This window comes from Olea europaea, chromosome 17 (genome assembly GCF_002742605.1).
Source record: "Olea europaea var. sylvestris chromosome 17, O_europaea_v1, whole genome shotgun sequence".
Taxonomy (NCBI): domain Eukaryota; kingdom Viridiplantae; phylum Streptophyta; class Magnoliopsida; order Lamiales; family Oleaceae; genus Olea; species Olea europaea.
The window spans coordinates 14,694,118-14,709,842 of NC_036253.1; the positions used below are offsets into that span (position 1 = coordinate 14,694,118).

At 37.8% G+C, this 15,725-nt stretch overlaps 2 protein-coding genes across 2 annotated transcripts; one reads left to right on the forward strand and one right to left on the reverse strand.

The window, feature by feature from the left end:
- Positions 1-6,475: 6,475 nt before the first annotated feature.
- On the forward strand, positions 6,476-7,358 carry LOC111365259. The gene has a single exon (XM_022985701.1). The coding sequence runs from the start codon at positions 6,534-6,536 to the stop codon at positions 7,077-7,079; it is 546 nt and encodes a 181-aa protein (XP_022841469.1). The 5' UTR covers positions 6,476-6,533; the 3' UTR covers positions 7,080-7,358.
- Positions 7,359-8,277: 919 nt separating this feature from the next.
- Positions 8,278-10,532, reverse strand: LOC111365261 (4-coumarate--CoA ligase-like 5). Its single transcript, XM_022985702.1, has 4 exons — positions 8,896-10,532; positions 8,737-8,804; positions 8,545-8,647; positions 8,278-8,428 (listed from the first exon to the last, which is right to left on the reverse strand). Exons 1-4 carry the CDS (start codon positions 10,288-10,290, stop codon positions 8,306-8,308), a joined length of 1,689 nt encoding a protein of 562 aa, XP_022841470.1. The 5' UTR covers positions 10,291-10,532; the 3' UTR covers positions 8,278-8,305.
- Positions 10,533-15,725: the final 5,193 nt, after the last annotated feature.

A 15,725-nucleotide genomic window follows, 5' to 3' on the forward strand; every position in this document is an offset into this window, starting at 1 on the left:
AGGGGGTTGGTTTGGAGCGGATGAGCTTGCGGGTGGAAGACCTGATCGTGTGTTTACCATGGCTTTTGGTAGCGCTTCCCACAGACGGCGCCAATGATGCTACCAAAAATCGTACCTGTAGATTTCCCGAGCTTGATGACTGATGATGAGCACGAGCGTGATCTTCCGATACCTGAAACAAAGGCAACGAGGTGTGTTCTCGTCGTCCCTCCGATGCTTAAGTCAGAAAGGAAAATATATGCGTGAGGCTATGTGCTGAAGAACAATGTAAAACGTACCTGAATAATGGCTCAAGGTCCTGTATTTATAGGGGTAGGTAGTGTGTTCATATCAGGATTCCGCATTGCACCTGTAGTAGGATAGCTTGATTTTGCAATTTTATACCAATGAGTCCTACGCGAGATAGGAGTTTGAATTGTGGTATAATTGTGATACCAATAGAGTTCTTCTGGGCATAGGAGACATAAATTAAGGACATTTAGTCAGAATAAATCTCTCGTTGGACAAGGCGCTGTCGTAGGTCATAATCCCGAGGACATAGTCCCGAGGACATGTCGAATGATTGTGTAATAAATCTTCGGGCTGATAGCCCGGGCATACATGATACCCGAGCACATATGTCCCGAGCATTTTGATACACATACCGACGAAATTGAGTCCTCGGTCTATATACGTCGGGAACAAAACTCGGTTATATCATCTGCCAACCCTATGAAATTTTAGGCCATTACACCTTCAAATTTTCAAACAAAAAGGGAGTTGGGATTGTGCTACCAATGTGATGAAAAATATACTAGGGATCATGTATGTAAGAACAAGATGTTAAACTTTATATTAGTGGATGAGGAATGTGCGAAAGACTCTAATGAGTTATAGGGGAATGAAGGAGAGGGTGTAGTGGAGGAAAGTGTAGAAGAAGTGATGGAAATCTCTATTCAAACATTGGTGGGGAGCAACAAATCTACAATGATTAGGTTGCCTGGAAGAATTAAAGAGAGAAGAGTTCCATATTAATCGACAATGGGAGCACCCACAGTTTTATTGATGAACGATTAGGCCAAAGCATTCAATGTAAAATGAAATAGACTAAGCATACCTCTATTACAGTAGTTGGAGGGGATAAGCTAATAAGTAGGGCCATTTGCAATCCATTAAACTGGGAGATACAAGGACTAGAATTCCAATATCAACTGAGGGTGTTGAAATTGAGAGGGAGTGGATTGGTTAAGTCAATTCAACCCTGTGTTGTTTGATTTTAATAGATGGAGCATCACTTTCACCTATGAGGGCAAAGAGATGGAGTTGAATTGGAAATAATTAAATAAGAAGTTAGGATGATGAATGATAAAGAAGACAAACAATGGTTCAGGAATCATAGCTATGGGGTAGTGGCTCAGATCACTGCTGCCACTGAGAAGGAACAAGAACCAGCCCCTGTCGACCTGCAAGCAGTGACAAACAAATTTTCTATGGGCTTTTCGAATCCTAAAGGGCTACCTCCAAATAGATTCAATGTTCACCAAATACCCCCTAAAGAAGGGGCACAACCATTCAGGATTAGGCCGTACAGATGTCCGTACATACAGAAGGCTGAGATTGAAAAGATGGTTAAAGAGATGAGGGAGAGTGGAATAATTCAGCCTAGTAACAGCCCTTATGCCTCACTACTCTTGGTTAAAAAAAAAGGATGGTACTTGGAGATTTTGTGTAGATTATAGACAGTTGAACAATCTCACAATCAAGGACAAATATCATATGCCACTAAGTGATGATCTGTTAGATGAGCTGAAGGGAGCAAAATTGTTCACCAAGATTGACTTAAGGGCTTGTTACCATCAAATCAGGGTAGCGATTGAAGATGTACACAAAACAGCTTTCAAGACACATGAAGGGCTATATGAATTCAGAGTAATGCCCTTTAGGCTTACTAACGCCCCAGCTACGTTCCAATGTTTGATGAATGAAGTATTTAAGGAGCAACTTAGGAAGTTTATATTAGTTTTTTTTTTTTTTTTGATAATATTCTAGTTTATAGTACTGATTTGAAGAGTCATTGTAACCATGTGATAGTAGTCCTAACATACTGAAAGAACACCAGTTATATGCCAAGGATAGCAAGTGTTCATTTGGACAACCTAAAGTGGAGTACCTTGGACACATCATCACTGTAGAAGGAGTGGCAGTAGATCCTAGCACAGTAGTAGCAATGACGAATCGGCCTAAACCAAGTAACATCAAACAGCTGAGGGGTTTTCTGGGTTTAATAGGCTATTACAGGAAGTTTGTGATGGGATATGGGACTATAGCAAGGCCTTTAACTGACTTGTTAAAGAAGGGAAATTTCAACTGGAATAAGGTTGCAGATAGAGCTTTTCAGGAACTAAAAGAAGCTATGAGTACCATTCCAGTGCTGGCTTTACCAGATTTTTCAGTATCATTTGTCGTTGAAACTGATGCTTGCTATGGTGTTATGGGAGCTGTATTGATGCAGCACAAAAGACCTATCGTCTACTTGAGTAAGGGCATTAACAGTAGAAACTTAGGCCTATCCATCTATGAGAAGGAATTATTGGCTTTAGTGACAGTTGTGGGGAAGTGGAGGCATTATCTAGAGGGACATCATTTCATCATCAAAGCAGATCATCACTCACTTAAATACTTGCTGGAATAAAGAATCACCACACCACTGCAACAGAAATGGTTGACGAAGCTATTGGGGCTTAGTTATGAGATTCAATATAAAAAGGGGGTAGATAATAAGGTAGCGGATGCACTATCTAGAAGGGAAGGAGAAAGTACTGAATGTTGGGCAATCACTACTATGACACCGGTGTGGATGCAAGAAGTGATAACCAGCTACCAAGGAGATGAAGAATCAGGTAGTAAAATAACTGCATTTTTACTCAATGCACAAACAGAGCCAGATTACAATTATGCAAATGGATTACTCAAGTATAAGTCCAGGCTTTATATTGGATCTAATGGGGAAATAAGGAAGAGACTGATTGCTGCTATACACTCCTCTAAAGAAGGGGTGTAAGCCAGTTTTCATAGAGCCAAACACCATTTTTTCTGGCCTGGTATGGTTAAAGAAATCGGACAAGAAGTTTTAGAATGTAATACTTGTCAAAGGTGTAAGGGTGAACATGTAGCCTAACCATACTATGCTTGGAGCCATATATCAATGGATTTTGTGGAAGGTTTGCCTGCTTCTGGGGCAAAGAATGTCATATTGGTTGTTGTTGACAGATTGATAAAATATGGTCATTTTCTCACACTAGCTCACACCTTCTCAGCAACACGTGTAGCCAGGCTCTTCTTAGATAATGTCTATAAATTACACGGGATGCCGCAGAGCGTATTGACAGACGGAGACAAAATTTTTACAAGTGAGTTTTGGCAAGAGTTGTTCAAAAACATGGAAACCACATTACAACTAAGCTCAGCCTATTACCCACGGACAGATGGGCAAACTGAAAGGCTTAATCAATGCCTTAAAATGTACCTCAGATGTACGGTCTATCATCAGCCTAAGCAGTGGAGTAGATGGATCAGCCTGCTCGAATGGTGGTACAACACAACTTTGCACACTGCTATCAAGATGACTCCATTTGAAGACCTTTATGGCATTAAACCCCCACAATTAGCTCTTGGACTTTATCAACACCTCAAGGTGGCTGCAGTGGAAGAACTTTTATAGGAAAGACACAAAATGGATCAGGCATTAAGAGAGAACTTGGCACAAGCAAGAGCATGAATGAAGCAATATGCAAACAAGCATAGAAGTGAAAGGAAATTTCTAGTAGATGATTGGGAATACCTCAAACTAGACCCTTATGCGCAACAGACAATAGCCAATAGAGTGAACCAAAAGTTAGCAGCAAAGTACTATGGCCCTTATAGAGTAATTCAGAGGATTGAGAAGGTTGCTTACAAATTAGAACTGCCCCCAGATGCCAAAATCCATCCTGTGTTTCATGTTTCTTTACTAAAGAAAAAATTAGGGGAGAAAGTAGTTCCATTCTATACATTACCAGCCTTGTACAGGGGAATGGGAGACCACAAACAGCCTGGGAGGGTTCTATCTACCCGAATCATTAAAGGAAACAACCAAGTTGTTACTCAATGGTTAGTGCAATAAGAAGGGACCAATGTGGAAAATGCAACCTACGAATTTGCTGATTTTACTCAATCAACATTTCCTTCTTTTGAATCTTGGGGACAAGGTTATTTTAAGGGGGAGGGATGTTATGAAGACAAGCTACAATCAGAGAAAGCATGGAAAAGAAAGAAGAGAAGAAGCAGCCTTGTGATGAAACAAAAGAGGAGGGAAGAAGAGGCAACAACGGTCACTAACTCAGCCGGCACATTTTGAATAGGCAACATATGGTGTTGTTTTGTTTTTTCTTTATTTTGTTAAAGTGGTGTTAGACCAAAACACGTTTTTGCCTTTCTAGCAACTCTCCATTCTGCTATAACTGTAAAGAGGGAGAGATAGTGGGGTGTGATTTGATGTCTATAAAACATCTTCTCTAAACTTCTTCTTCTTCTTCTTTTCTATTTTGTACTTAGCTCTTCTCATTTTTTATTGATTGCTGTAATCGACTTGGTTATTGCAATTAATATAGTGCGTACTGGATTTTCTATTCAGTTTTTGAGCTGTTGATAATCTAGCTCAACTATAACACCAAATCAAGCACTCCAAAGACAAAAAAATGGCATTATAGTTTTTCTTCTAATTTGTTTTGGATTGAAGTTGCCAATTGTTTTTTAGGAAATTAGTATTTCACCTCAGTGTTCTGGCTTTTGTTAGAAATGTGGTTCAATAGAGTTGTTGTGGATTTTATGATTTTTTAACAATAAGAGTTGTGTGGTAATCAATATTAGTTGTTTTGAGTAGAGAATTTATTAGATACCTCCAAGGAACTATTACTGGAAGTAATACATGTTTTCAGGGTGGGTGATGGAAGAATGGTATGGTTGGATATTGGAGGAGATGTACGTTGTTGTGATGATGGGAGAATATATGAAGTTTGTGAGGTTTACAAACAATGGAGCCGTGCTAGTGGATTCACATTACAGATGTGACTTCTGCAGGTCATCAGAATATGCACACCAAGTGTTTGACATATTGTTTCATCCAATTCCATATGACAATATGCACACCATGATCATGTTCAGGAAGGGCAAAATTCAAACTTGAATTGATAAGATCATCGAATTTCTTGGGGATCTTCTCAAGCTTATTGTGAAATCAATAAGAGCATAAGAAGCCGTGATCCATATAACCACGTACCTTAGTAGCAGAAGTAGGGGCCCCAATTCTTCCCGGTGCTCGTTAAGCTACAGTGTCAAGTTCATTGAGGATTAGCTCCAATTTATTGGCCAACTTAGTGACCTTGAGTTTCAAATTTTTTTGGCTTATTCACTTGTTACGTGAAGGCATTTTTCAATCCTAGATACTACATAGAGATTAGGTTTTCAGCGTGGCGCAAGCCTTCATAGTTGGCTGGAACTAGGTTTTCAGCCTCAGAAACAGTTTCTCCGGCATTGCAGACATGGTTGAAACGAGCTATTTGTAATTAGCAAGTTATAGGCAATCAATTGAATAATTCCCCAAGGAAACGAATACGTTTAAATACAAATTAAAACTTAAATACATGTCGTGCTTATACGTAACTAGTTGGCATTAGAGTAATCATTTTAGACAATTGTAGTCTTTGTTTGTTTTATACTTGGTATTAGCTTCTTCTATTGTTGAGTCTGATTTATCTTTTTGGCAATTCCTGCTAGAGTTTTAATTGTTGTTATTCACTTTTTTTTAGCGTTTGTCGCTTTTTTGAATTTCTATGACTTTTTTGAGAGTTTGTCACTTTTTAAAAAATAAAATAAAATTTGTCACCTTTTTTCACTTTAGTAAATTTCTGCCATTTTAACTTATAGAATGTTATGCCTCAATAGAAAGTTAGTTCTACGTGTGGATTTTCATTTTGTATTTTTTTTAATTTCGTCACTTTTCGAATGTTTGTCACCTTTTTTGAGTTCGTGTCACTTTTTTCCATCATTTTTTTTTGAATCCGCTTAACTTTTTTGTAATTTGTGTCATTTTTTGAAATTCATCACTTTTTTTTTTTTAATTTCTATCATTTTTGAATTTTTGTCACTTTTTTTTTAGTGTTTTCAATCGTCTTTTTAAAATTTCTATCACTTTTTTTAGCAACGAACATAACTTTTTAATAAAAGTGATATTGTATGTAATTTTTTTAATAAAAAAGTGATAAAAAAAACTTGTAAAAGTGACATTGTATCACTTTTTAATTTTACATATTATTTTTTACTTCAAAAAAACTTTTCTTATAATTTTTCAAAATACCCCTAATTTTAAGGGTATTTTTTATGTTGCTTTTTTATTTTTTATTTTATTTTATTTTTTTCCATTTAAAGGTTAGCCATGACACCATTCCTCACTTCTGGGCCACTGAATATTTTGGGTGGAAATTATTATTGATTTTCATAGCTGATGGCCCGAGAAAATGCCAGGAAAACCACACAGAGAAGAGCAGCCGCAAAAACCAATGACGGCGGCGCTTTCGCTCCCAACACAAAGACCATGGCCTACCAATATCATCTCTACCACCAGCGCCACCAGACAGCATCCGCAAAGATGTCTTTCCCTTAACGTTCAAAGCCTCAGATTTGACTTTCAAGATAATAAATCCACCCAATATATTGGTGGTGCCAGTGCACTCAATTCCATTAAACTACAGCAAAACACCTCTAACAAGTCCAGACCAAAGGAAAGAAAACAACAAAATCAAGAACCTAAAGAGGAACAAAAGAGGCAGCTGAGTGGTGCTGATGTATTATGGGCACTAAAAAGAGCTACTGCTCAGAAATCCAAGAAAAAGAAAGACAAAAGGGTCACCTTACCTAGAGATGAAATATTTGTAAGACCAAAAATCGAAGGGAGTGTAGATTACAGTAGAGTAACTAGTGTTAGACCCTTGTACATCAAAAGTGAATGGAGTGACCGGTTGGAGGAATTGGAGAGGCAACTTCAGGAGCTTATAGATACCTAGGATTGTTTGAATTGTTTTCAGAGGTAAAACTGTTCTTCATCTTCGCATAGGATGAATAAATAGAAGAAGAAGATTGTGACTTGGTGCCTTTTGGTGGTACTAGTATCACAATCTGCTCAATGAATTCTTATCTTCTGTTTTGATGTGCTTCTAATATATTTGCAAGATTGCATGATGTATTTGTGCCATTGGCCCATTGTTAAGAGTAGTATTACTTATTGGAAATGCCATCTTTGTCGTGTATAACCAGTGATTCAGAATACTGCTTCGTTGTGATTATTGGGCTGTGTAAAATTGAGACAAAGTACAATGGCAGAGTGATATATTTTGACTCTCTGTTACATTATATCCAACATGCCTCTTATTATTTATTGGCTCAATTTCATTTCTTAGATAATTTTGACTGTGAATATATTACATACCCTATTGCCTCTTCATTCAGAGTGTGTTTCCTTTTGCCATTATAATAGTTGCTCTCTTCTGTTAGTTGATGTGGAATTTATTGTACATACTCATTCTTTCATGTCTATATTTGACGTGGCGTTTGTATAGATTGGTTCCAATTATGTATCGTCACAAGATAACATGTATATTAGTTGCCTGTCAAATTCTTTTCTTCAACCTGGCAACCTTGGGGATGTGATGGCATTTGACGTGATAGATTCTCGGAGACTCAGCGACCTTAGTAGACTCAGATGAAGTGAGTTTTTTTGTGGGTTTAAAAACTGTGTTGCATAGTTGGATAGGAGAAGTTATGTCCATCTTTTTTTGTCAAATATGAAGCAAACAAGATTTCAAGGTTAGTTGGGAGAAATCCTATACTTAGTCTTGCGTTTTACTGTTGTGGTTCTTTTCTCGGTTTCTCTTTCCTCTTTTTCTCGTGGGGGAGGGGGGTTTGCCGTATAATTAGCCGAAATTCATTCCATTACAAAGTGGGCATCTAACACATGGTTCATTCTAAGCATGCAAATGAGGAAAGGAAAATGATGTCCTTCTGTCATTATGCAAATAACAAATGAACCAATGTAAATGATTGCTTAGAAAACAATGTAAATGATGCAAATGATTGCTTAGAAAAAAATGTAATTCCACCAATGCTTCTATTCCTTAAAATGCTTAAAAGCCAAAATGTTCCAGTTTTTATCCTTATGAGCAGTGTGAACTCGTTGCAATGTTAAAGATAACTCAACGCCCGTTCTTTTACTTCTGGACCATGTAAGCTCCATTCATAATTTAGAGAGCACTCCTTGGTTGCTTTGTGACAGTTCCCTCCGGAGAATTTTACCTGCAGCAGACCTTGGTATGGCACTGATAAATCTCACCCTCCTAATTTTCTTGTATGAGGCTACCTGAAGTTTTTCCAAAGTAACGTTGAGAATGCTATGGCAGAGCAAGGGATAGCTTGCAGAAGAATCTTGTGCATGCGCATGTGTGGTAGGGGTAGGTGGGTGATGGGGGTACATACCTGCTCGGCAACAAATTGGATAACATGATCTTCAGTTAGGTCAGAACCAGAAGCTTTCACCACATATGCCATGGGTATCTGTCCTGTTTCTTCATCTTCAACCCTGCACGGTTCCATTATTTTGTTAAACACCACAGTATTTGATGGGGATTAAGGTTCTGTTGTTTATGAAAGATATATCATGCAACGCACGGTATAACTGCTGCATCGAGTATATGGGGATGACTTAATAATATTGCTTCCAGCTCTGCTGGAGCCACCTGCAGTTGCATTCATTTCAGCTTGTCAGTCACTCCAAGTATTCATCCTTGTTGTTTTTAAACATATACAAGACATGAGAAATTACCGTACCTGGAAACCTTTATGCTTGATCAACTCCTTTATTCTATCAACTATATACAGGTACCCATCTCCGTCAATATAACAAAGATCACCAGTTTTGAGCCAGCCATCGGAGTCGAACGTTGCAGCAGTTGCATCCTCATTTCCCAGGTATTCTTTCATTATGGTAGGGCTTTTCAGCCACAGTTCTCCTTGCTTATGTGGCGGCAACGTGAATCCCGTCTCAACATCCACTACCTTAGCACTAAAACATGGAATCAATCTCCCGGACGAGGCTGAACGAGCCTTCGCTTGGTTGTTGGAAACGAAGTAAGTTGCTCCACCAGTGCTCTCTGTCAGCCCATAGCCTGGTCTTAGCTCAACCCAAGGAAACTTCTCTCTGAACCTATCTGCCACCTCTTTGCTCAATGGAGCGGCCCCTGAGCCCACTCTGCGTAATGACGACAAGTCATTTGCCCCTCCGGGATACTTCACTAGCCCGAGTATCACGGGGGGAACGGCTGGAATGTTGTTGATCTTGTATGTCTGAATAGCTTTGAGCATGTTTTGGAAATCAAATTTTTGCATGATAACAGTTGTGGTGCCTGCACAGAACATTCCAAGGGCAAAAAATGCTAGACCGTAGATGTGAAACATGGGGATGAAGCACAGGAAAACATCTTTCTGAGCATTTGATACGTCTACTGACCATTTGAGCAGTTTCATAATAGATATGAAATTTGAATGTGTCAATACTACTCCTTTACTAGTTCCTGTAGTCCCTGAAGAGTACAGAATTGCTGCTGTATCCGACTGAACGGGCTTAGCTTCTGGAATGCATAAAGGTTCACAATTCTCAACCAATTCTTTGATGGTAAGTGCATTATCAAATTCTTTACTGTAGGAAGTAACCAGAGTAGGCACTCCAGTGGGCACTAACTTGTGCATCTCTTCTGGTGAAACAATAGCAAGTTTCGCTCCAGAATCGCGTACTTGTTTGGCAATTTCTGCTACCGTGTTGAGTGGATTGGCCGTGGTCAGAACTGCGCCAATGGAGAGTACAGCGAGACATATAGTTGGGTACAATAGCGAGTTTGGTGATAAGACAAACACAACATCACCTTTCTTCACCCCGAGTCTATGGTACAATCCGGCAGCAAGCGCCCTAACAGACCGATCAAGTCGAGAATAGGTAACTTGTTCATGAGTGGTGGAGTCAATAAGTGCTACTCGGGATTCGGCTTGGTCAAGTGGAGGGAACTGCGATAGCACATATGTGGCTGTGTCAAGATTAGGCTGAGTAGGGATCCTGTCATCTTCACTCAAATGAACGAGGGAATGGTAAATTCCGGTTTCCGAATTGAACCCGGATGTTTTATCAAACAATTGTACAAGACTAGTGGATTGTTCTTCAATGGTAGCCATCAAGCCCTCTTTTACTTTGGAAATTTTGAACTAAGTCTGGGATAAATAAGCTGTATTTTTTGGTTTGTAATTCATAGTTAATTCCGCTGTTATAATGGGATATTTTTGGCTTTTTACGTGTGCATAGTTGCCGGCTATAACAATGTGACAAAGTCATGGCATCTCATTTTCTGAAAGATTCACATTTAATTCCTGAAATTTTGTCTTGTTTATAATACGACATATGGGGGCATCGCTTTCTTATTAAAGGTTTCGATGTTTTTAATGATTTATAAAATTTGCCGACCTGATTTCTTTCGTAATATAACCTAATTGACAAGAATATTTTGTTCTCTGAGTAATGTTTTTTAGTATGATTGGGAATTGTATAGCTGTTACAGACGCTTTGGAATTAGCCTTGACAATAAGATAAGTCTGTGTTTGACAACCATTCATTCACAACTTCTTTTTTTTCTTCTAATACTCATTTTCAATTTCAACCATACATTTTCACAATAAAATATTTTTCACGTGTTGAGCAAACCCACCTACAAATTAAACAAAAGAATCAATTAATGATGGATTTGCAAAGAATAAAGTAGAGAAAATCAAGAACCAAAAAACATAAAATTGAAGAATGATTTCCCCCCTTCTAGATTAGGCTTAGAAACTTGATTCACACCACAAAGGTATCTCCAATTTAAATGTCATTATCAGTCACGAAAACAGATTCACAAAGAAGGCAGAGGAGGATTTGTTTTTGCACTAAGCAGGAAGAGTTTTTCTCTTGTTTTTGGGTGAGTCAAATGAAGAAGAAAGACTCCAATTTATAGGCTCATAGATGAGAACGGATTTCTCAGAAATCTTGCAAGATTAGGTTGAATCAAAACTGCAAGGTTAAGTTAACTGAAAGATAGAGCTCAACCAAGACGTGATAAAGTGGTTGAAAAAGATATCGATTATAATTATCTATCTTTCTTGTGATTTTCAAATTACCTCCAAGTTGGGTATTGAGCATCTAGCCCAATTGACTGATTACCTCTAAATACCCAACATAATTGAAGCTACTTCAATTGTGACGTGGATTTAATTCTTCAATCATGTGCTTATAGTCTATGAAGTTAAACAGGCCTCAATTTTTTATCATAGCCTAAGGGATTAGAGCATCACTTACCAAACATGCCCAACAACCTTCACCTTAATGTCAAATCATCCTGCAAATCAGATAAGATAACAAATAATTTAAGGAAAGAGACTTACAAGTTTGTACTGATGTTTAGAAGATCAAGGCAGTTTCTAAACTTTACCAATGTGAGCACCTTAATTCCCATAGCTGCAGGATTATATTCTAAAAGAACTTTCTCAAGTTTTACCAGTTCCTGAGAAACCATATCTCTAATGAAATGCAACCTAAAATCTATATGTTTAGTACGTTCATGAAAGACAGGAGTTTTGCAAAGGTAAATAGCAGATTGACTATTAGAATATATCGTGACATTGTCCTTAAAAACACCAAATTCATTTAATACACCTTTAAACCACAAAGATTCTTCAAAGGCTTCAGTAGTAACAATGTATTCTGATTCAATAGTGGATAATGTAACAACATGTTGAAGTTGTGATTTCCAAATAACACATGAATTACACAAAGTAAACATGTAGGAAGATGCAGATTTCCTATTATCTCTATCACCAGCATAGTTAGCATCAGTAAAACCTTTCAATTTTATTCCTTCAGTACTAAACTTATATATTAAGCCAATATTGCATGTTCCTTTCAAATATCTAAACAGCCATTTCAAAGCTTTCCAATGTCTGGGACCCGGGTTGGACATATACTTGCTAAGTGTACTAACAGCAAAGGCTAAGTCAGGTCTATTACACACCATTAGAAATATCACAGAACCAATGGCATTTCTATATGTAATTCGTCTCATATATTCTTCTTCATTAGCAGGTGATTGTTCTTTAGATAATACAAAGTGATTAGCTAAAGGTAATATAACAGTTTTACGTTCATTCATGCCAAAAATTTTCAAAATTTTCATGATATATGGAGCCTGATGCAAAAATAAAATTGAATTAGACCTATCTCTTTGAATTTCCATGCCTAAGATCCTTTTAGCATTACCTAGATCTTTCATATCAAATTCATTACCTAAAGTAGTTTTTGTAACGTCCCGACCCCTAGTGGACCGGAACGCTACTTACTTTACTTAACTTAACCGGTGGTTTAGTTAACAAGTATATACGTTTCAGCGGAAGCTTACATCTTCGGATAATAATTTAAATAACAATATTTCAAATACTTTAAACAAAAATACTGAATCATTTTTCAAAACAAATAAATGTAATTTATTTGAAGAAAACATAACTTGTTCTCGCATTCTGCGTTATTCAAAACTTTAAAGAAATAACATTGGAAAACATTTCATAAAAATAAATCCAAATCACTTATTCACCGGATTTCCATGGGCTCATTGCATCACTCTCCATCTTCTCCTTCATCCAAGCCCGAGGTAGAATTCCTTCAATCTGTAGAGATGAGATTAAACCCGTGAGTTGAAAAACTCAATAGGTGTCATAGATGCATTCGTGATCAAGCTATACATTTCAAAACATTAACTTTATAACTTTTCATACACGCCGTACCCGGAGGCACCATTTGACATGAAGGGGTATGCCGTACCCGAGGGCACCATTTGACATACGAACATTTCTTCAACATAGAGGGGTATGCCGTATCGGAGTACCATTTGACATACAACCATTAACATAGAGGAATATGCCGTACCGGAGTACCATTTGACATACAAACATTAACATGAATCGAAACTTATAACTTAACACGATTAAACACATTGCACCTCTACCTACCTTGATTGATGCTTTTGAAACTTTGAAAACTTGGATTCAAAATTTCGATGAAATTTGGACGTTGAAAGAAATGCACTCCTTGGATGTTTGAAAACCGTTGAAAATTGATGCTTGAAAACACTTCTTAAACTTCTAGGAAAAATAATTTTCCTCCCTCTCTTTTTCTCTCTTGGAAACTCTTTCTTTAGTATGTAAAAGCTCTTGCTTTTGGTGTGAGAAAAATAAGTGAAATGAGGTCTCTATTTATAGGTAAATATCTCATAACTTAAAGCAAATGAAGGGTCAAATTTCATTTAAGAGAGAAAACATGGGTGCCATTTAAGTTTGAGGTTAAATGCTTCAATGTAGTGGGGTTTTTATTGCCAAAAACGTGGGTGGACCTTTGAGGAAATAATTGATGAAAATAAATATTTCAATTCTAGAGAAAAACGAGAATTTTCATTTCAGGCAGTTTCGGTCGACTAGTTGTAGTCCGGTTGACACTGCACAGCTTTCAGTATTTCTATTATAACTTCTTCTCCCGATATCCGATTGAGGTAATTCAAAGTGCGTTGGAAAGCTAACTCAAAGAGTTACAACTTTTACTTAGATATCATTTTCCAAATTGAATGTTTCCTATGTCGAAAATGGGTCTCAAATGAGACTAAAAATCTGAAGTGTACTTTAGTCATCCAATATTTATATCTTAGTGCCACTAAGGTGTCTAGAATTATTTGGGGTTCTACATCCCCCATACCTTAATTAAAATTTCGTTCTCGAAATTTACCTTCTGATTGGGCAAATAGTGTTGGATACTTGTCTTTGATTTCTTCTTCTTTTTGCCAAGTGGCTTCTTCTACGCTGTGATGATTCTACTGTATCTTAAAAAATTGAATCTCTTTATTCCTTAGTTTATGCACTTTTCGATCCAATATCTTGATCGGTAGTTCCTTGTACGACAAATCTTTTTGTACCTCCAAGGTTTGATAACTCACTACATGATTAGGATCATGTACATAATTCTTTATCATCGATATATGGAACACATTGTGCACTGTCGATAATTCAGGTGGCAAAGCTAGTCTATAAGCCACATTTCCGACTCTATCAAGTATCTCAAAAGGTCCGATATACAGGGGTCGTAGCTTGCCTTTCTTTCCAAATTTAAGTACACTTTTCATCGGTGCTACTTTCAGAAACACTTTATCCCCAACTTGGAATTCTAAATCCTTCCTCCGATCTTATCGATTACCTCGACCGTTCTTTCAACTATTTCTGGTCCTAAAACTCTCGTCTCTCCGACTTCATCCCAATGAACAGGGGATCTACATCTTCTACCATAGAGAGCTCGTATGGTACCATTCCAATAGTTGCTTGGAAACTGTTATTAGAAGCGAACTCTACTAGAGGTAAGTATGACTCCCAATTACCTCCTAGATCCAAAACACATGTTCTCAGCATGTCTTCCAAAGTTTGGATGGTCCTTTCAGACTGACCATCGGACTGAGGGTGATATGCTGTACTAAAGTTCAGCTTTGTTCCCATAGCTCCTTGTAGACTTTTCCAAAATTTGGACGTGAACCTTGGGTCTCTGTCAGACACAATGGATACAGGTACACCGTGTAATCTCACAACTTCTTTAAAGTACAATTGTGTCAATTGATCTAAACTGAATGTCATTTTCACTGGAAGAAAATGAGTTGACTTCATTAGTCGATCCACTACTACCCATATAGCATTATTTCCTCTTGCTGACTTCGGGAATCCAATCACAAAGGCCATCGTGATATTTTCCCATTTCCATTCAGGTATATCTAGTGGATTTAACAATTCAGCTGGTTTTTGGTTTTCTGCCTTAACCTGTTGACATATCATGCACTTCTGCACGTACAGCCCTATACTTCTTTTCATATTTCTCCACCAAAATGTATCTCGAAGATCTCGATACATTTTCGTACCACCGGGATGTGCGGTGTACGGGGTGGAATGAGTTTCTTTTAATATTTCGTTTCTCAAGGCTTCATCCTTAGGCACGCAAATTCTTCCTCTAAATATCAGTGCCTGATCCTCAGCTATTCCAAAGTCCTTTTTCTTATCGGTACCAACTTCATTCTTAATCTTCTGCAAAAATGAGTCTTTATTTTGTGCTTCTATAATTCGATCTTTAAGAGTAGGTCGAATTATTAAAGCTGCTAGACGAGCAGTGAATTGTCCTGGTGTGGTAACCACTTCGATCTGCAACTTTTTCAAGTCCTTGACTAACTCCACTTGAGAGGTGGGTAGTGACGTCAATTGTTCCATTGATTTTCTACTTAGAGCGTCGGCCACAACATTAGCCTTACCCGGATGGTAGTGAATAGTGCAGTCGTAATCGTTTACCAATTCCAACCATCGTCTTTGTTGCATATTTAATTCCTTCTGTGTGAAGAAATACTTGAGACTTTTGTGATCTGTGTAGATATCACACTTCCGTCCATACAAGTAGTGTCGCCATATCTTCAAAGCGTGTACTACCGCTGCAAGTTCTAAATCATGCGTTGGATAGTTCTGCTCATGTTTCTTCAATTGTATTCAAGTATAGGCTATCACTTTTCCATTCT